This window comes from Curcuma longa, chromosome 3 (assembly GCF_044706935.1).
Source record: "Curcuma longa cultivar G26 ecotype Majalengka, Jawa Barat chromosome 3, ITB_CL_G26_1.1, whole genome shotgun sequence".
NCBI lineage: Eukaryota > Viridiplantae > Streptophyta > Magnoliopsida > Zingiberales > Zingiberaceae > Curcuma > Curcuma longa.
In genome coordinates, this window is record NC_133863.1 from 6,259,896 (window position 1) to 6,279,912 (window position 20,017).

The 20,017-nt window shown below is 38.3% G+C and overlaps 4 protein-coding genes and 1 pseudogene across 4 annotated transcripts; 2 read left to right on the plus strand and 3 right to left on the minus strand.

Moving 5' to 3' along the window:
• The first annotated feature begins 120 nt into the window (after positions 1-120).
• LOC141823923 (serine/threonine-protein phosphatase PP2A-1 catalytic subunit) lies at positions 121-6,369 on the plus strand. Its single transcript, XM_074711127.1, has 6 exons — positions 121-563; positions 3,393-3,507; positions 3,884-3,992; positions 4,069-4,146; positions 5,322-5,513; positions 5,793-6,369. Exons 1-6 carry the CDS (start codon positions 311-313, stop codon positions 5,964-5,966), a joined length of 921 nt encoding a protein of 306 aa, XP_074567228.1. The 5' UTR covers positions 121-310; the 3' UTR covers positions 5,967-6,369.
• Positions 6,370-6,970: 601 nt separating this feature from the next.
• LOC141825499 (uncharacterized) lies at positions 6,971-11,262 on the plus strand (annotated as a pseudogene).
• A 1,154-nt stretch (positions 11,263-12,416) lies between these two features.
• On the minus strand, positions 12,417-14,055 carry LOC141824701 (molybdate transporter 2). Its single transcript, XM_074712030.1, is given in 1 exon segment — positions 12,417-14,055. A coding segment is annotated over 1 exon segment (1,380 nt). The 5' UTR covers positions 14,011-14,055; the 3' UTR covers positions 12,417-12,630.
• A 293-nt stretch (positions 14,056-14,348) lies between these two features.
• LOC141824685 (GTP-binding nuclear protein Ran1B) lies at positions 14,349-17,181 on the minus strand. The gene is made up of 8 exons (XM_074712015.1): positions 17,093-17,181; positions 16,929-16,998; positions 16,472-16,528; positions 16,268-16,385; positions 15,533-15,622; positions 15,271-15,450; positions 15,116-15,193; positions 14,349-14,667 (listed from the first exon to the last, which is right to left on the minus strand). The coding sequence occupies exons 1-8, from the start codon at positions 17,093-17,095 to the stop codon at positions 14,598-14,600; spliced, it is 666 nt and encodes a 221-aa protein (XP_074568116.1). The 5' UTR covers positions 17,096-17,181; the 3' UTR covers positions 14,349-14,597.
• A 285-nt stretch (positions 17,182-17,466) lies between these two features.
• LOC141824794 (uncharacterized) lies at positions 17,467-18,858 on the minus strand. The gene is made up of 2 exons (XM_074712126.1): positions 18,021-18,858; positions 17,467-17,811 (listed from the first exon to the last, which is right to left on the minus strand). Exons 1-2 carry the CDS (start codon positions 18,660-18,662, stop codon positions 17,533-17,535), a joined length of 921 nt encoding a protein of 306 aa, XP_074568227.1. The 5' UTR covers positions 18,663-18,858; the 3' UTR covers positions 17,467-17,532.
• Between the last annotated feature and the right edge of the window lie 1,159 nt (positions 18,859-20,017).

Genomic DNA, 20,017 nt, shown 5'->3' on the forward strand with positions numbered 1-20,017 from the left:
ACTTTTTTTTTTTTTTTTCTTTTCCTTTTCTTGTTCTTGTTCTCGACGGGAGCTAAATAGACAACGTCCGAGCCATCCGCCAGATGTCGAAGGCTGTTACATCAACGGCCAACCATTCTTCATAATTTCAGATACCATTTTACAAAAAGGCACCCATGGCCTCCTCGACTCTCGCTGATCGATAACCCTAGCGATTCTAACTACCTTCCTATCTTCCTCGATTTGTTTTCGCCAATTCCCGTCTAATTTCCCTCGCTATATTGATCTCCGTCCCCGGATCAGCGGTCGGGACCTTGGCCTGCCGCGAGCAATGCCGCCGTACGCGGATTTGGACCGCCAGATCGAGCACCTGAGAGAATGCAAGTTTCTACCTGAGGCGGAGGTGAAAGCCCTGTGCGAGCAGGCGAGGGCAATCCTCGTCGAGGAGTGGAACGTCCAGCCGGTGAAGTGCCCGGTGACGGTGTGCGGGGACATTCATGGGCAATTCCACGATCTGATCGAGCTGTTTCGGATCGGCGGCGAGGCACCCGATACCAATTACCTCTTCATGGGGGATTACGTAGGTTAGTGTTTCTAGCAGCCAAGAAAATATTTTTCCGGGATAAGTCATGTTTGCTTATTTTAAGTTGCCAATTTCCTTTGGTCCCTAGATTGGGCGTTAGTTTTGCGTTCAAATATCGTAACTTCTTACACGTACTGATATGTGAGCAATTCCTCAAGTAGTTTTCCTTTTCACTCTCTGTTTACTTAATGAGAATGTCGTTGAGAAAGAGAAATGTTTCTTTCCACAATTCAGTCAATAAGTCTGGCGGTATACTAACCAAGGCAGGAAATCGGTTGAGAACGTTTGAAGTAGATAGACAATTTTGGCATCATTTCAAATTTCAGGCAGCATTTACTATCTGGAATTGAGTACTAAGGAAGGCTATTAACTTGGTTGATAAGTTTATTCAAGGCAATGAATGATGACAAAAGCATTCCATCCCCAAATGCCTTGCATGACTACACTTAACTCCTACGGCTAAGGTCTCCACAAGGATCTTTTTTTTTATTGATTACAGTAAATAGTATATCAGTTCCTTGTTCTCAAATCTCATGGCCGCAACTTCTTGAGGTTAGCTTTCCATGCAATAGGAACTATATTGAATTCAATGACAGAGATTTGTGAATCTAAAATCTATTTGATCCCCTGCCTCTGAGGATGAATTGTTATATAGGAGTAAGTAGAAAAGATATCAGAGCAATAAATATAACAATCAGATAAGGCTTCATGTTTGTTAGTAAATGAAATTAAGTGATTTATCAGAGCAATAAACATAACAACCAGACAAGGAAGGTCTTCATGTTTGTTAGTAAATGAAATTAAGTGATTTATCTGAGCAGTAAATATAACAATCAGATAAGGAAGGTCTTCATGTTTGTCAGTAAATGAAATTAAGTGATTTATATGGCACTTAAATTAAAATAATACACCTAATACAAAAATGAGAGATACACTACAAATTATATTTCAATTAAAATTGTAAATGATTTAAATTCTATAGATGGCATGTGTTTGCCATTTTCATCATGGATTAGCTTTTCCAATTGTTATGCTTAACCTTTATAAACAGCAATTCCATTCATTCCAATTTTTAGGAACAATTACAAAGATCTTATCCGCCATTTGGCTCATAGTAACACTTGCCATTTACATCTTTAGTTATGTTAAAAGTAGAACTTTTCTTTCTCCTCACTTCACTATTTACATCGTCAATTTTTGTTTCAACATGTTTAACTATAGAGTTTATTAACTTACATAAACATAATTAGCTCATACAAATTTATTAGGGATACACCAAATATAGCACCCCCCCCCCCCCCCCCCCCCCCCCCCCCCCAATAATTGCTCTTGGAAAATAACATTTTTAATTCTCTCTCCTATTATCCTTAAACAACAATCAATGGTCACATTTCTCTTACATTAACTTTTTTTTTATACATTATTGTGAAAAAAAAAAATCAAATGTGCACCCCTAATTTTCTAAATCAACAAAGGGTTGCTCCTTTTTATTTTATCAGAAATATTCATTTTCTTTTTAATTGAATACTTTATATAAATTATAATTTTTTAAAAAGAATTTAAATTGTGAATACATACTTTTATTAAAATAATTGTTTTTTTATTTTGTGAAGCTATTTTTGTCACCAATCGGAAGATTAGTAGAGATTGTAAAATTGTTTTTTCTATGAGCTTAATTTTTCTTTACTTCTATGGTTGTAGTCATTGTTTTATTGTGTTAATATTTTTCATTATTTTTATAAAAATTTAAATTTAAATTTATATTTTTATCTATGTGATTAGATGTTTCAATTGTTAAAAACTATAAAATGGTATTCTCATGTGAATTTAAATTTGAACATATTTTTATGGGCATGATTATTTATTATTTTTATTTTATAAGTTATGAGTTTTCCTTCTAATCATACCACATTGAGCTTTTTTTTGTTTTGATGATTTAGATCTGTTAAACTATTGGTTGAACCGGTTCTATAGTGATGATTTGGGAAAAACATTAAGATTCAGGGCATCCTTTGATAAAAGGAAATAATAAAAGTTTCCCTTTAATAATTTTAATAACTAGGGGCACCCTTTTAAATTTTTTCCTACATTATTTCTTTAATGTCCAACATTATCCTATTAAGCATGATTGGTTGTACCACATTTTTTAAAATTCTAGTATAAATGGAACACAGCAATCCTACAAGATTTTAGAAGCAACTCTCTATTTTAATTGTTACTACACTCTTTAAATGAAACTTTCATCAATTTCTTTGTTGTTGAATAATCGATTGAACTTAATCATCACTTTTCTTTTACTACCATGTACAAGTTATGTTTTATTTTAGATATTGATGTTAAAACCTTATTGTACACTTTTAATTTTAGTCTAGTTAAATGCTCATCCATTATAGATTAACACACAATTATATGCACAGTTCAACGTGTATAAGGTAAAATAATATGTGATTGTTTTTATCAAGGACAACAATTGGCGCCACTGCATGTTGCTCCTTTGCAACCTTATTTACTGATTTCAAAGAAAATTATTTACTTTTCTTGGAGGATTACCTGTGATGAAATTATGGGACTTGGTAAGTGTATATTGTGTTAGACACCTAATATTTTTCTTCCCACGTTCCCACTTTTGTGATGTCTTTGACACCTAAGTCCATAGCCATCACTGACAATTATATCCAGGTCCATGTCATATATTGCTCCCAACAAACTACATATTGACAATAATCTCATATCTTTTGTACTTGAGATTATTTATTTATTTTTTCCTTATGAGATTACAATTCAATTGGATTTCTCACCTTAGTCTAATTGTCATGCTTTTTGGAAGCAGATCGTGGTTATTATTCTGTTGAAACAGTGACACTCTTAGTTGCCTTGAAAGTTCGCTACAGAGATAGGATTACAATTCTCAGAGGTAATCATGAGAGTCGGCAAATAACTCAAGTGTAAGTGTCTGTATTTGCAAATTTGCTCATCTTTATAGTTCTTGATATTGCAGCATATCAAGTTGCTGTTTAGTCCTTGAACAGGAAATTAAGCATTTAGCTGATTTTAGTGAATGTGATTTAATGAACACTTGAATAACCTTGCAAACTTCTTTTTTTTAATCATATGTTATATGGATCATTTTTTTGTAATAAGTTCCCAAGTAAACATTAAACTTTCAGAATATGGTATTTATGTTAATGAACACTGAACAGCATCTTTTTAGTTTTTTGGCTTAAATATTTGTTACAATCTAATTTAGTTGTGGATATTCTTTAATTTATTGACATCTATTACAGATTACTTTTCTTCATTAATCTTAGGTTTTGTTTTCAGGTATGGGTTTTATGATGAATGCTTAAGGAAGTATGGAAATGCAAATGTGTGGAAGCACTTTACTGACTTATTTGATTATTTACCTCTTACAGCTCTTATTGAGAACCAGGTCTGTTTTCTTGCCCTTTTACACCAAATTCTCCATTGTTGCATTTTTTACAAATTTACTACTTTCTGTTTTCTAGATATTCTGTCTACATGGTGGTCTCTCCCCATCGTTGGACACATTAGATAATATCCGTGATCTTCAACGCATTCAAGAGGTATGCATAAGATTAACATTATTTCTACTATTTCTAGCTGTCTTGCTGAAAGACTGAAACTGGCAAAAATATTGACTAACTAAAAGTAAAATTAATAATTAGAAGCTAATAAGTATATAATTTTGGTACTTCTTTTGTGATCTTGATAACTTTGTTGTGGAAATGTTAGTATATGTTTCTTTTGTTTAGCATACAGTAGATATTCCACTGTAGTACAAAATTGTGAAGCTTTGAAGTCTTTTGTTTATCCTTAATCTTTTGCCTTAAGTTCTGTCGTTCTTTATCATAAATGCACATATTGAGGTATCTACACTTGGAAGTTGGAATGAGATGTATAGAAATGTTTTTTTTTTTATTTTCATTTTTTTTTTAAAAAGAAAGAAATTGGTAGGCAAAGTCAACCACTGCTCTCTGCCACAACAATGATTCTAGTATGAAACGTTGTTTTATTTTTATCTAGCTCTTTACAAAAGAGCTTTGTTACTATATGCATCAGACCACTGATGGCATTTTCCCATTTCTTTTCCTGTGTTAGATAAATGTATTTCTTTGTTGAGAAAATTTTGTTTATCATATTGATTGAGTGTGAATTGACATCATAGGCTGAGACTCTGGTAAAATTGTTTAGAATCAGGTGATCATTGCTTAGCGGGTTCCATCTTACACCTTCAAGATTCAGGACTAAGGACTTGTTCATTGTGTAGATAAATCTCATGTGGGTTTCACACTGCTTTGCAGTGAGCAAAGAAACAAGTTTGTCCTTGTAATTATTTTAGGAATATTGATTCTTAAATTGAATAAAAAGATAATAAATGGTTTTTTAAATTTAATCAGCAATTAATTAGCACTTGATGTTCTGACTTCTGTGAACTGCTGCCTTTATCTTTGTTTTATTTAATCTGCAGAACTGATAAGACTGAGGGCTTGAGGCCCTCACCTTGTTTTATTTAATCCACTCTTTTAAGTGTGATAACCTGCCATTTGTACCTCTGGAGACTGGAAATTTTAATAAAATACTCTCATATGTTACACGCAGACACATTATTTTCATTCATGATAATTTTGCGAAACTTGGTTTTTAAACTTCATCTCCCTTCCTTATACATATACAAAGAATGTAACTGTTCTATTGCTATATTGAATGTAGTTTTCTCTATTATTTGTTTGATCTCTAGGTTCCACATGAAGGTCCGATGTGTGATCTTCTTTGGTCTGATCCCGATGATCGATGTGGATGGGGCATATCACCAAGAGGAGCAGGATACACATTTGGCCAGGACATTGCACAACAATTCAATCATAGAAATGGTCTCACCCTGGTGTCTCGGGCGCATCAACTTGTCATGGAGGGTTTCAATTGGTGTCAGGTGAGTTGCCAAATATTGATCCATAAGCCAACTCTTTATTAGTTTACCTGATTATATAGTTAACCACTGTCCACGTGCAACTATGCAACTATCATGTGAATGCGAAGATGTGAGCTTCTACTTAGGATTTGTAAATGATTCTGAAAGATGCTACTAATTGACTTTTAGTTCTAACTATCTATTAAATGTGTATAAAATTGCTGATGGTCTACTATCCATTGTCTTTCAGCCTTGCGATATTCATTTGCATTTTCCCCCTTTTTTGTTCTCTTGTTGCAGGACAGGAATGTAGTTACTGTATTTAGCGCACCAAACTACTGTTATCGATGTGGTAATATGGCGGCAATAATGGAGGTGGGAGAGAACATGGAGCAGAACTTCCTTCAGTTTGATCCTGCACCTAGACAATTTGAACCAGAAACCACCCGGAAAACTCCTGATTATTTCTTGTAGTGTTGATACGCCACTCTTTATCACAGGCTTGCTCGTTAGATCTGTTCTAGAAAAGAGTTTTGGTTGCTGGAGATTCAGTCATTCTTTTGTTTGGGGTTTTAGCCACGGCTGCCGCTAAGCGCTAACCTTCAGAAGTCTCACATTGCGTGCAATGCCTTGTTTTCCAAACGCCCTGTGACGCTGCAAAAAGCATGATCCTCCTCTTGTTTTATACATTTCCATTCCAAGAAATGCAAAACGCGATTGCTTGCATATGTTTTGTATTAAGGTTCTCGTTGTATCTCTCTACGTTTCATGTGATTCAAACAATGGTTAGGCTCCAAAAATTCAAAAGAGCCTGTATCTGTCAGGCTCCGTGCTGCACCACTAATTCACTGTTTTCTTCGGAACTTTGCTTCTACTTATGGTTCTTTAAGCTGCAAACCAGTCGAGAGTGCGCGGTTGTGACTTGTGATGGTCCTCTGGATCAATAATTTATGGATAATTTATTCTTTTTTTTTCCCCCAAAGAATCTGAATTCCATGTTGATAGAGAATGCTTAAAAATGGTCATTTCAGTTCATGTTTGAATTTATTTTATAAAGTGTTAGAATTTTTGTCTCATGTTTGGAATTATAATAATGATTATTTATTCAGTTTTAATTCACTCAAGAGTTGGGCAGTCTCATGGTTTTGAGAATTTTTAACTCCAGTCCCACCATTTTGATTTTTTGATCAGATTCGCAAATTTAAAATCTTGGGGATAATAATTTGTAGTCTTATTTCAATTTGGTTCAAATCGAGAACCTATTGGGCTCGGCCTGCCGCCCACATCGGCAATCACGAGAGAAGCACGTGCATGGAAATGGCCCATTCACCGCGGACTGCACGAGATATATATTCATTAGTATTGAAACGGAAGGCCTCTCGAGTTCGATTCCATCGGCTTCGAGGCCCATCGAAGTTGCCGCGACCATCCCTCCTCTTTAGGTTTTGAAAAGGTCGAGTTCCTCGTCATCTCCCGGATTCCAATCCATCCTTTCGCTCTTTATCAATCGCCTCAAGGTTGGATCCTTTCCAAAGGTTTTGTTTTTGTTTTTGTCGTATCGGTTGCGATGATGGGGGAGTTGCAAATGGTGCTGGAAGAAGAGAAGAGCCCTAAAGATTCCGATCCCCTTATCCGGAGACAGACCGTGGCCGAGTCTTCTCCGTCGTCCCGAGTTTCGGATGAGATCAAGGACGAGGAGGCCGATGCTGGTTCCGCCGTGTTCTGCCGAATCTGCCTTGAGAATTATTCGATACCAGGTGAGTTCCTCGGCCAATTTGTGATTATATGTTTAACAGGTTATTTACTTCGATCGAAATTGTTGTATGAGGTGAAACTTGCTGCTGATTTTTAGTATCAATTTGGTTTGTGTAACTAACAGCTGACTTAGACCTTCGAATTAATAAATTCAAGAAGCCTTTATTTTTTTTGTAGAATTTAATCTGTAAGCTGGAACAATCACTATGATTATAATTTAATGACAATGGAAATTCTTCCCTAATAATACCTAACGCTATTCATTGTGGCTTTTTGAGTATATTAAACTATTAATTATTGACCAGAGACTGGTGCGAACTCAAAGATTGCTGTTTGTCAGCATGGGTTGCTTTATTGCTTGATAGACTATATTTTGAAGATCCGAAACTTTATCATCAGTATTGCACAGTAACCTTGATTTTTATTTTGCTGTAGATGATGAGTTGATATCTCCATGCATGTGCAAAGACACTCAGCAGTTTGTCCATCGTTCATGCCTTAATCGTTTGACGTTCAGTGAAGACATGTTGTTTTACCCTTTGTGATTTCTATTGTATTCTTATTACTTTGAAATGTTACAACCTACCATTCTATTACTTGATCATTATGCTTTTAAGGTTCCAGAACAACCCAATGAAATTAATGATCTTTCAACAACTTGTCTGTATCCATAAACATAATTAAAGGGTTGTCTATGTATACAATAATAGAAACACAGTGATGTATGGATACAAATATAGTCTCACTGAATAATGGATCTTGCCAATATTCAACTTATACAGAGCAAACAAAACATGGTCAGTTCTTATTTGAATAGTAGCTTTGTGAAAAGTATAATGCTAATTGTACCATGTTAAACATAATGAATCAATAGTGTCGTGCAACATCTGTACAAAAAACTGATGAAGGGGCAAACACACACACACACACACACACACGCACACACACACACACACACACACACACACACACACACACACAGAATAAAAATACCTGCAGTTTAGGAGGTCTTTTGAGGATTTTAAACGTGCAAAGGTCATTAAATACGTTATCATATTAGATTTTGGGAAAAGATTATCTATGATAATGGATATGGATCAATAAATCCTCAAACAAGTGATTCATGAAGGTGTGACAATGAAGTTCATTAATTTGCACCTAATCATGAAGGATGGCGTTGCAGTAAAATAATGATATTTATAAAAAGGGAGAACAACAAAAGAGAATGAGAAACACTAATTGAGGGTGCTGAAAATACTTATATTAACAAAGAAATAATTTTGGAACAAAATCGGTCATTTTGGATTTTGTTTTGAGGATCTATATTGGTCTTTAGATTAATGATACTGCCCTATTCAGTTTCTTAGTTTACATTTAGAAGGCCTAATATGGATATATGAACTTGAGCTGCAAATTCATATTCACTTTGCGTGGCCTTCAGATGACAAGAAAGGGAGACATTTGGTTTCCCTTTAAATTAAGACTAGCCATATTTGAACTCTCATAAGAGATGATATCAAGATGTGTGATCTATATATTACAGCATTCAATATTATCAGCAAAACACATAAAAAATTATCAAATGTGATATGGAGGAAAATGCTAATTAAGTAAAATTTGTTTATAAGCCTGATGGCATAGATTGGTCATTACAATCCACATTCATAACATGGAAATTTTCTGGGATTTAATTGTCTACACATCTCATGACTCTATCAGATATGCATCCTCTGGATAAATCAAGATTCAAGGTGATAGTCCAATTGTGTTAAATTTATTAAGATGGTGTGTGGATTTTCAGTTAGGCTGGTTTGAAGTGATTCCTTGTTCTTGTGAACGTATTTTTGTCATTTCCAAATGTCTGTACCAGATTAATATTTGATTATTCATCTCATCATTTAATTGATGGCCACTTAATTGTATATATCTTGGCTGGAATATTGTTCTAGAAGCTGGTGGTCATTTGCTAATCCTAATTTTGACATCATTTTAGCTGTTAATTAATCATGGCTGCTCCAATTGAATGGTAATTTGTACTTTAATTTTGCCACTGTAGTGTTTCATGTGCAGAAGCATATTGACACACTAGAAGGATTTCAATGACTTATGTGTTTGATTTAATTCCGTTAACTAACCTTTGATGTTTGTCTTCTAAATTAATGTCAAACATGTCAATTCTCTTCGAATATATAAATGCAATGGTGCCCATATGCCCTTGCATTATTTTTCTTGACGAATATAGAGAAATTTAAAATATGCTAAAATGAATTGAAATTTTTTCCTGAGAAACACTTGCCTCTACATCTAGTGTTCTTGCACCCCCGACAGTTCTGGTCTGCTCTTTTTGATATTTTTTTTGGTTGGCACTATCCTTTATGTTCTGCAGTTGCATGATAGAAAGAATTCGTGGGCTGATGTTTTTGAAAAATTGATAATTATATCTTGTCCAATTGAAAATTTACAGGAAGGTTTTGCTTTTTCTCACTGCGCAACATTGCAAGGCTCAGTTTCATCTTCGAGTAGATTATTTGGATCATTTGTGGTGCAAAATAAACTTACCTATTTTTGTAGCTAAAGATGTTCTCCTTGTCTTCCTTGCTGGTACAAACTGTAAGTGAAAAGCTTAATGCTTCTTGGCCCTTTGTGTTTGTATATTGCATAGTTCCCGTATTTATTTTGTATTTGCCCATTTGAATGTCTAATAAAGCGATTAATTTGTTATTTGAAAGTTTTGGTATGCCCCATGTATTGTGCTTGACTTTCCATTAAATGACAAAGCATACTGCAACGATGTAACGTTTTCTCAGATGTTACCGGCAATGTATTATTACTTTATCTTAAAGGCTTTTACCTAAATCCTTAACCTTTCATCATTCGTTTCAGCATGCTAAGTTACGCATCATTTATTTTGATTCTTTATGACACACATGAATCCATGACAAAATATGCTTAAGAAGTCCTTGGTTCAGTTTTGGTACCCAGAATGTTTAGCTAGATAAATGGTCTTTTCGTTGGCATCTTTTAGTCCATCTTGACGTGGTTGCAATTCTATGCTCATTGTTCTATCTATTTCAGTTCATTGCTATCGTTGGTGGTGTTGCATATGCTCTCGGCCAAAATGGGGAACTTCAGGAATTCCTTCAGCATGGGCTGGGAAAGCATAGTATCCAAGCATCCAATTCTCTTCTACTACTTCATAGGTAAACCATTTTACTACGCTACCATTTTTTTTGTTGACAATTTGCAAGTCTGGAAATCTGTGTTTTAAAAATATATAAGCATTACATACCTTCTTGATTTTGCTAAATTTTTTCCCCCTTTGAGGATCTGTATCTGAGGTTTTAAAATATAGCTAGGAGGATCGCTGTCGCATCTATTCTGCTTCTCTCGTTATTACTTTTATCACATGATCATGGATACCACAGGCTTATTGGTCTTCTTGCTGCTTGGATTATTTTGGTCGGTTACTGCACTGCATAACTGGGGAGAATACTGATCCTTTCATGGTTGGTTGCCGAACCTACTGCAAAGGGTGTCTCTTGGATTCCTCCTTCACTTCAATGGAGGGCTTCTTTGCTCTCGTAGTCGGTTTCGTGATGGTGTTTGCCATCATAGGCATTACCTATGGTTCCCTAGCCGCGATAATGGCCATCCAAACGATTTGGCAGTGGCATTGTCACATCCTTACCAAGAGGATGTCACAAAGGCAAAATACACTAAATCCCTTAACTCTTCTTCGTCCGAATTTTATGGATTTGCTTACCAGAGGATTTGTGCATGAAACAGGAGTTCGTGGTGGAGGACCTCCGTGGATGTTACATGCCACCAAAACTGGACCCTGAGCATGAAGAGCGACTGAGAGCACTCAAACTTCTGTAGAGGTAAAGACTTAAGAATCCCGTGTTGAAAGAAATAAGATAGAGCATTTATAAAGTTTTAAACATAAGCACAGGTTGATTCATTTGCCTCTTTTTCGCATTGAATCCAGTTGCCTGCTGTTTCTTCATAGGTTGAGCGTGACTTAGGATGATCGCAATTGATCCTGCTAATAATTTTATATTAATAGGAAATGATAGGATGTGTGAGCACTATGCTTGTTACTCGTTGCTCTTTTGTTTTAATGTTAAAGATCATTAATCAAATCCCAAATGTCTAAATTAATTAGCCTCTTGCGCTTAAGGTCCTCCGTCGATCCCTACCTAAGACTGGCAATAGGCTTCACAAACCGAGCAAATTCCTTAGTCTTAAAGGAAAAATTAGTGGAATGAGTGCATCTATTAATATTTTAATTCGAGTAAATTGTACAAATCCTTTGTCTACTTTAGTTATAAACAAATCCCTTATCTTCTGCTTATGAATATAACTAGATTTTGTATTTTTAGATATCGATTTAAAGCAATTATCCAATCTTTAAATTTTCTTTTAATTGATTCCAACTTCCATGTTGTATTATATATCAGATAAAGTGTCAATTTATTCAATAAAAAAAAAGTTGCTTGTCACAATAGACTTCCGTCATAAATTTATGACGGGAATCACTGTTTGATTTTAAAATTAAGATTAAATCCAGACCATAGATTGAATGAGTGATTTACTTTAGGATTTAGAGTTTAGAGTTTATGATTTAGAGTTTAGGATTTAGGATTTAGGGTTTAAGGTTTAGAGTTTAGGATTTAGGATTTAGGGTTTATGGTTTAAGATTTAGGGTTTAGGATTTAGGATTTAGGAGTTTAGCGATTAACTGTTAATTTTAAAATCGAACGGTTTAGATTTTCGTCATAAATTTGTGACGGAAGTTTATTGTAGATCTCAACTGTTTTTCAATATCTGAGCGAGGGAGAGAGAAAATATAAGTAATACAAACATTACATACATTTTCCATTAATTGACATCCACGCGGAGGACAGAATGGAAATAAAACAAAAGATGTATTTTAAAAAAGTTTCTTTTCTAAGTAACATGGAGGTTTTGTTCTACACTGCAAAGAAAGTCTTACAAAATCAAAATAGATTCAGATGCAATTTCAGGCATATTATGTATCCTTTTCTTCATTAAAATTTGGTTAAGAAAAAGTTACCAGCAAATAACACAAACAGTGTTGCATAATTATTCGCTTGCATAATAACAAAGTACTGACAAAGTTTTAGAAATGTTCAATATGAACCAGAGTTTACAATGATGAAATAGATTCGAATTTCTCCCTTAAAGACAAATTATGACTTTATTGTTTCCAAATTCTAATCGAGAGTATGAGAATGTCACCTAAACAATGATTTGTGCAAGAAGAATCATATATAAAGAGAATCCTTCAATTTGTCATATCTTTGTTTGCATTTTGCAAAATGGGATCGAATCGAACGCTTAAGTCGTGCCTCGCTTAGTCTCAATCGGCGGCCGCGATTGGCGGCATCAAGTGGCGCCGCCACTCCACCTCGCGCAACCTCAGCAGAAGGAAGAGGGCGATGCCGCACCCGAAGCCGAGTGCGGCGCTCGACCCGGTCAGCGACACCGCGGCGCAGACGAGCATCACGAAGGAATCTTCCTTGCTGCCCATGTCCCTTGACGCCATGGCCAGCTCGATCCCCGAGAAGAGCAACAGAACGCCGAGGATGCCGATGGGGAACCCGCCCAGCATCCGCACGAACGAGCTGCCAAAGAGAAGGCCTAGCGCCACCTTCGCCGCCCCCAAGAACAGCACCGACGCCCCACTCCGGCCCCCGAAACGGTACTGACCTGCAAGTCCACCGGCGCCGTGGCACACCGGCATCGCCCCGAACCAACAGCCCACCAGGTTCATTGCCCCCACGCTCACCGACACCGCCGTCGCCGAGACCTCATGCCCACGCACCGGGAATAGATCCGTCGCCAGCTTGCACACCGCGATCACTGAGTTGAGCACCGAGAGTGGGATCTGCGGGATTGCCGCCCGCACGAAGCCCACTTTCCAGTCTTCCCAGGTGATGCGGACGATACGGATCGGGGAGGGGCCGATCTTGAGGTCGCCAAGGATGGAGGGGTCACGGGCGAAGCAGAGGGCCACGCCTAGAGCGAACACCAGCAGCGCCGCCGGGATCCAGGAAGAAGATACGCGACTCCGATGGGGAGTCGATGGATTCGGGGATTGGTTAGGCGGATCGTCGCCGGATCCGGATGCAAGGACGACGAAGAGGAGGGCGGAGAGGGCGAGGATAAGACCGTCGAGGCCGAGCCAAGGGCGGGGACCAAGGGATTTACCAGCGGCGAAGTCCTGATCGTAGCGGATGTATTTGATGGCGGAGAAGGCGAAAGAGAGGCCCTGGGAAAGCTGAACACCACGGACGACGGGGAGGGGGATGAAGCGGTAGAGGGCAGACATGAGGCCGGTGGCGCCGAGGAAGAGGAGGACGGCCGCGGTAGAGAGGCCGGCAGCCATGATCTGGGGAACAGATAGATGGGCCGAGGATTCGGAGATGGCGACGGCGGCTATTGACTTCATGGGCTGGACGGGCATGGGGAGCCCGAAGAGGAGGCCGGTGACCGCGTTCTAGAGGCCGGTGAAGATGAGGGTGGTGCCTAGGTCGAGGTTGTTGACGAGGGAGAGAGCGAGGACGATGGGGATGTAAGTGCCGAGGTCACCGACGGATCCGCCCAGCTCCGCCCAAACCGAGGTCTTGAGTCTGAAGCTGGCGGCCGGGGAGGGGAGCTTAAAGGGAAGGCATAAGCACCAGCTTCTGGGGGCGGCGCGGGGGAGGAGGGGATTGCCCGCTGCGCCGTCTTCCGCCATAGTCGTGGTGGCGAGGCGGAGGAGATGATAAATGTTGCGGGGCGACGACGCTTGGCGTGCTTCAAGCGCCGCGACAATTCCTCCTCTAATTGCGGCTTCCAAGATGCGGGAATTTTACCATTTCGGGATAAATGGAATTTGGATGCCACGAGGTAAGATCAACGGCGAGGATTAAATCTCATCGTATTGGATTTTAAACTGCTTCATAGTATAAATCATTAATCCAGCAACGTTAACATTGAATGATCGCCAGATATTATGGTAAAAGGAATTAACAAATTATAAGCCACACAAAATACTTGGATGACAATCAAACACCGGTGAGATGGACAAGTGTATTTGACCAAACAATCAAACCTCGCTAGCAGAAATCTAGCAACATTTTCTTCTCATTTGATACAAACGATAGGTAGAAGAAACAAGCATCAAGAACACCACTACTTGTTCCACATAAAAAGAAAGATTATCCTTGAATCAACTAATTGAAGTATCCAACGTCAATTCTAAAAGCAACTTAAAGCAATGGTTCAAAACACAAGACAACTGCTATGTAGAGCTCGCTATTTTGTAGTATTGGGCCAACAAATTTAATCAAGCAGATCATCATCATCGTCAGGAAGCGGCTGAGAAGCAGCAGCAGCAAGTTCGGCTTCATGTCTATGAAAGAAAAACAAATACACAATCAGATTAGTCTGGAACAGCATAAGTTGGTCAAGTAAAACTAGATTTCATTGGGCATAAATCAAACCATACGCCTAATACAATTGATGTTTGCACAAAGAACATGCCAGTTTGGGTTGCAACAGTAATCTACTCATTACACAATAAAGGATCAACAGCTACTTGAAAATCTAAGTCAAATTTTTTCGTAATAAAAAACCAGATCTGCCAATAACATTGTTGGTTTGGTCCTATGATGAAATCTAAGTTGAGTATATGCAAATTGAATATATACATTTATCATCATCCACCTACAAAAAAAATCCAAGAAACCTCCAAAAATATTAAAACAAACTTAATATCACAAGCAATACTCAAAAAGTTCTTGGAATCACAATGCAGATATTGAAACAAAATTTAGACAGAAATATATAATTGAACATACTGTTGCTGTGCAGCCAAGTCAATGTGAACTTCTGGAGGTGCCAGTGCAGGTGATTCGACAAAGTGAAGGTTAGGGTCCCTGGAATCACATTTATCATTACTTCTAATCCTTGATTAGATAATTTTTAATTGATACCAGAACCAAATTATACTAACCCTGCAAGTTTTCTGGCAAGATAAAGGAATGGCTTCTCAAAATTATAATTGCTCTTTGCTGAAATCTCATAGTACTGAAGATTCTTCTTCCTGTGAAATGTTACTTGTTTTGCTTTAACTTGCCTATTCTTCACATCAACCTTGTTGCCACACAGAACAATAGGGATATTCTCACAAACCCTGATTTCCAAACAAATTGGACAGTTAGACACTTTAGAATATCAGGATAAGGTTATTATGCTCAATGTAGCAAGCAAACAACCTGCATAAATCCCGGTGCCATGTGGGAACATTCTTGTATGTCAACCTTGCAGTCACATCAAACATGATAATAGCGCATTGACCATGGATACTATGAAAGAAAGATGGTAATAGTCAGGTTAAAAACAACAATAACCATTCCACAGACAAAAATATATTCAGCCTCAGTTTACAGATGCCATCCATCAAATTTCCAACTAAATTGAGAAAGCACAATATGTTTGACATTTAAATTTTAAAAAAAGGATTATTGACTGTTTTGCCAAGGACTTCAACTTTTTTGACAGAAGCATGATATTTACACTAAATTACATATCAACAATAGGTTTCTATTATATCATATCAATTTGACAAGACGGGATGCATACCATACATTGAGAGAGACAAATATTTCCATTAAAAGAAAACTAAAGTTATAAACTAGAAAAGAAAATTCTAAATCAAGCAAAAGAACAAAATGTTATATGACAAAAATATTCTGAGTAACCAATGAATTTCAAATTAGTTATACGGTACCAGTATGGCATATGTTATCGATATCAATGTCAATGATGAAAGATTATTTAAAGAAATAGCATCTTATCAACTAATTCATCATTCCATGCATATACGAGTAAATTATATAATAAAGTTCAACCATTGGTGAAAACACTAAGAAGCTTTAAGATAGGCACTAACTAGCAGATTCATCCACTACAAAACACGAAGGCGAAGGTGAAGATGAGTGAGAACATACTAGTATCCATCTCGCAGACCACCAAACTTCTCCTGACCAGCAGTATCCCAACAATAGAATCGAATCTTGCCACAGTTTGTAAAGAAATCCAGCGGATGGACCTCAACACCAATAGTAGCTAAAAAAAAATCCACAAACGATACCACAATGTAGACATACTTGGTCAAAACGTATAAGAAAATCTTGAATGAGCATGATACTCACGTTCATACTTCTTCTCGAATTCACCAGTAAGATGGCGCTTCACAAATGTAGTTTTCCCTGTGCCATACGAAAGGAAAACCAGGATTTTTTTTAAATCGAGGTCAAAAGATAGGATTTTTTTCCAAATAACAAAATACAACAAAAAACGAACAAAGAATGGATTAACTATTACAAGAATAAAAACGCTGGCGCCGCCAGCCTCTTAATCAAGATAGACAAATATCGATCCCGCTACTGTGGCAACAATAACTAGATGTTTTTTGAGCGAGAGATTTACGCGTGAGAGAGAGAGAGAGAGAGAGAGAGAGATAGGAGGGAAAAAAAACAAAATCATCTAACAGTTTATTTGCTCCAGTAACTGATCAAATCAGAACGACGATTATTTGGACGAATCAGATCCTAATGCTGGCGAAGTTGAAGAAATACACAAAAAACACAGAGGTAACAAGGGATTCACCTGTTCCACCATCACCAACAAGGACGAGCTTAAAGCTAGGATAGTCCACGGTTTGCTGGTTCGGCAATGCCTGCAAACAGCATAAGCGATCTAAAGAATGAAAAAAAACAAACCAACAAACAAAAAAAATGCGACAAGAAATGGAAGTGGATCGGAGACGTTACCATCTGATCGGCTTCCGATGATGCAAAGGGGAAGAGGAGATCAAATGAGACGGTGCGTGGATTTTAATGGCAGAGGCGAACCCTAAAAGGTTTAGGAATGATGCGGTTTGCCACGCAGGGTCAGCAGCTTGATTTGAACGCGACTCTCTCAGCCGTTGGATTCCTCGATCGACGCTTCGATCACGAATATCCAAACCGACAAGGAATTGGGCCGGGCCTCATCGACAATTATTATTTTAATGTTTACATCAATATTCATTATTAATTCTCTTTAACAAATTAATAATATTCTAACTTTTTTAAAAAAAATAAATGAGAACTAAAATTAAAATTTTACATATTTTCCTTTTTTTTTTTTCTTTTGAAGACGATCATTGAGTGAAGATAAATAGATAATTATAATTTATGCAAATTGGTATTACACTACACATAATTGATAGTTACTTTTTGTTGACAGATAAAGCCCAGAGCAGGGTGGCTCTCACCAGAGCATCCATGGGATCAATGCACATCCTCAGCAGGGGGTCGTCCTCAGGCAACAGCCCCTGCATGGAGTCAGAGGCCAGCACGATGCTGCTCACGGCCCTCACCAGAAGAACATGGATCGAGATCCTCACCAAGTTCCTTGCTCCTTCCATGTCCTTCCTCTCAAATGCTTCCATGGCTGGAATCACTATGTGCTCCATCGTCTCCTTGTCTGGGAAAACTACCTCAAAACCCTGCAGCCACAGCATCATCGACCAATCTAGAAATTTCAGTATTGTTATCGAACAAATTAACTGGAATGAAAATTTTTGGGAAGAAGGAATTAACCAAGAACAGAGCAAATTCTGCGTTAGCTATGGATCGTGTCGCTGTAAATATGGGGAAAAAGAAGTTTTTTTTTTGGAGCACGTAGAGATCTCAAGAGATTTCGTTGTTTGCTTACTCTTTTTTCTAACTTTTCCTGATAAAATCGAGCAATCAACGAGGTGGCATCCAGCGCGAGGACTCCCACGCGTACGTTGCTCCAGATCTCCGCCGGCCTCAGTTTCGCCGCCTTCAGCTCCTCCGCCACGCACTCGCCGGCGTCGAGGAACGGGACGGCGCATCCCTCGGCGATCTCGAGGTGCCAGGCGTGCGCGGCGTGGCACGGCATCGCGATGCACCGCGCCCCGGCTCGCTCCAGGAACGCTCGCCCCCGCCGGAGACTCTCCAACGCCGCAGGGCTCCGCTCGCGGTCAGCGAGCGCTCTGCCGATCGCCGGGTCGGCGCAAACGACGAAGGGGAGAGACTCGTCTCCGAGGGACTGGACGAGGTTGTTCATGAATCTAAGAGTGGCGGCGGCCGGAGCGCCGCCCAACACGCCGATAGCGACGGGGGAGTCGAGGAGGGGAGTGGCGGCGGAGGAGGCGAGATCGGTCGGGCAGTGGGATCCAGTTGGGACCTTGTCGGAGTCCTCCCTGCGAAGAAGAAGAGGTGACGACGGCGGCAGCCTAGGTCGTTTAACATGGATCCGGTGCTTGGTGACGACATGATCGACGCGATGGATGGGGAAACATAACGCCAGTGCATGGCTTCCATCGAACATCTTGCGCGAATCTAGCGTCGGACTGCGCACGCCGAGTCCGATACTCAGATCTCGCAATCTCGACCGCGAGGCGGCTGAGGCGGCGGCGTTGCCAGCGCAGCGTTAGGCGAACGGAACGCCAAATCTACGACGGAAATGGCAGCCAGCCAACATTTAGCGGTCGTTTTGTTGCAGTGACTCATCTGCCATAAGACGCTGACATTCTGACTTCACTCGAAAAATGAAAAAGAAAAAGAAAAAAAAAGAGAATAAAAAATCATGTCGAGCATTTAAATGTTCTTTTGTTTCATATTTGTCAAGATCGGCAATGAGGTGCACGGCACAATCATGTAGACATATCTTTTCCATGGCAAAGAAGAATCCAAAAAACAGAGAGTGAATAGCGATCCACAGCATCTGATCTGATCTTTCTCTACCTCCTCATCCTGTCTTTGTTTCCATCTCACCGTATAAAGGTTTTTCGGTCATCCGATTCGACCACTGATATGCAATCCTAGCCGTTGATGGTTCGCTCCCCTTGCTTTAGGGTGTTGATTTATTTATTTTTAATCTAAATTTAACATTATTGACATATTTTCAAAAATTATTATTATTATTACCATCATAATTTGAAGATGTCAAAATCTTTCACTTGTCTTAACTTGTTACTAATTGATTGGTAGTGGGACCCGTCAGGTTTGTAATAAACTCTATTATTATTTTATAATTTAGGTATCATAAATTTGAATTTCAGTAATTTTATTATTCCTTTAAATGTTTTATCACTGTACCATAATACATAATAAATGATTAATCAATTAATTTTAATATCATTGAACAAATCACATAAGAAACAGATCGCTTTTGCTACCGGACATTGATAGTAAATCATTATGAACTTGACAATAGTTTTAAGGAGAAAAAAAACGTGGAGAGACAAGGGTTGGTAGAACCTCCTTTTCATTTTAACAGTGTGTTTAATTCTTAAAATTGATTATGAAAAGACAATCTATCATCTTGATTTTTATCTGTTTTAAAAGGCATGATTTACAAACAAAATACATTATTTTTATGGCTTTTTATTGTAATTTATTGATTGGAGTTATCCCATTGCCTTAAAGAGTAAAATTAGAAATGATCATATAACAACAAATTTATAGAAGAGGACAAAAATTCGAATTCTGACAAAGCCAGATAATACCTTTCTGCATTGTGATCAACTACAATTTCTCGATTTACCTCCTCACAGATAATCGTAAAACCGACCATGAGAAGCCACTAAGATGGCAAATTTCACCTTTCTGTAGAAGAGGAATGGCCATATGAAACTATTGGGAAGGCTCTGACATCATCTCAACGGAGTAATATGCAAACCA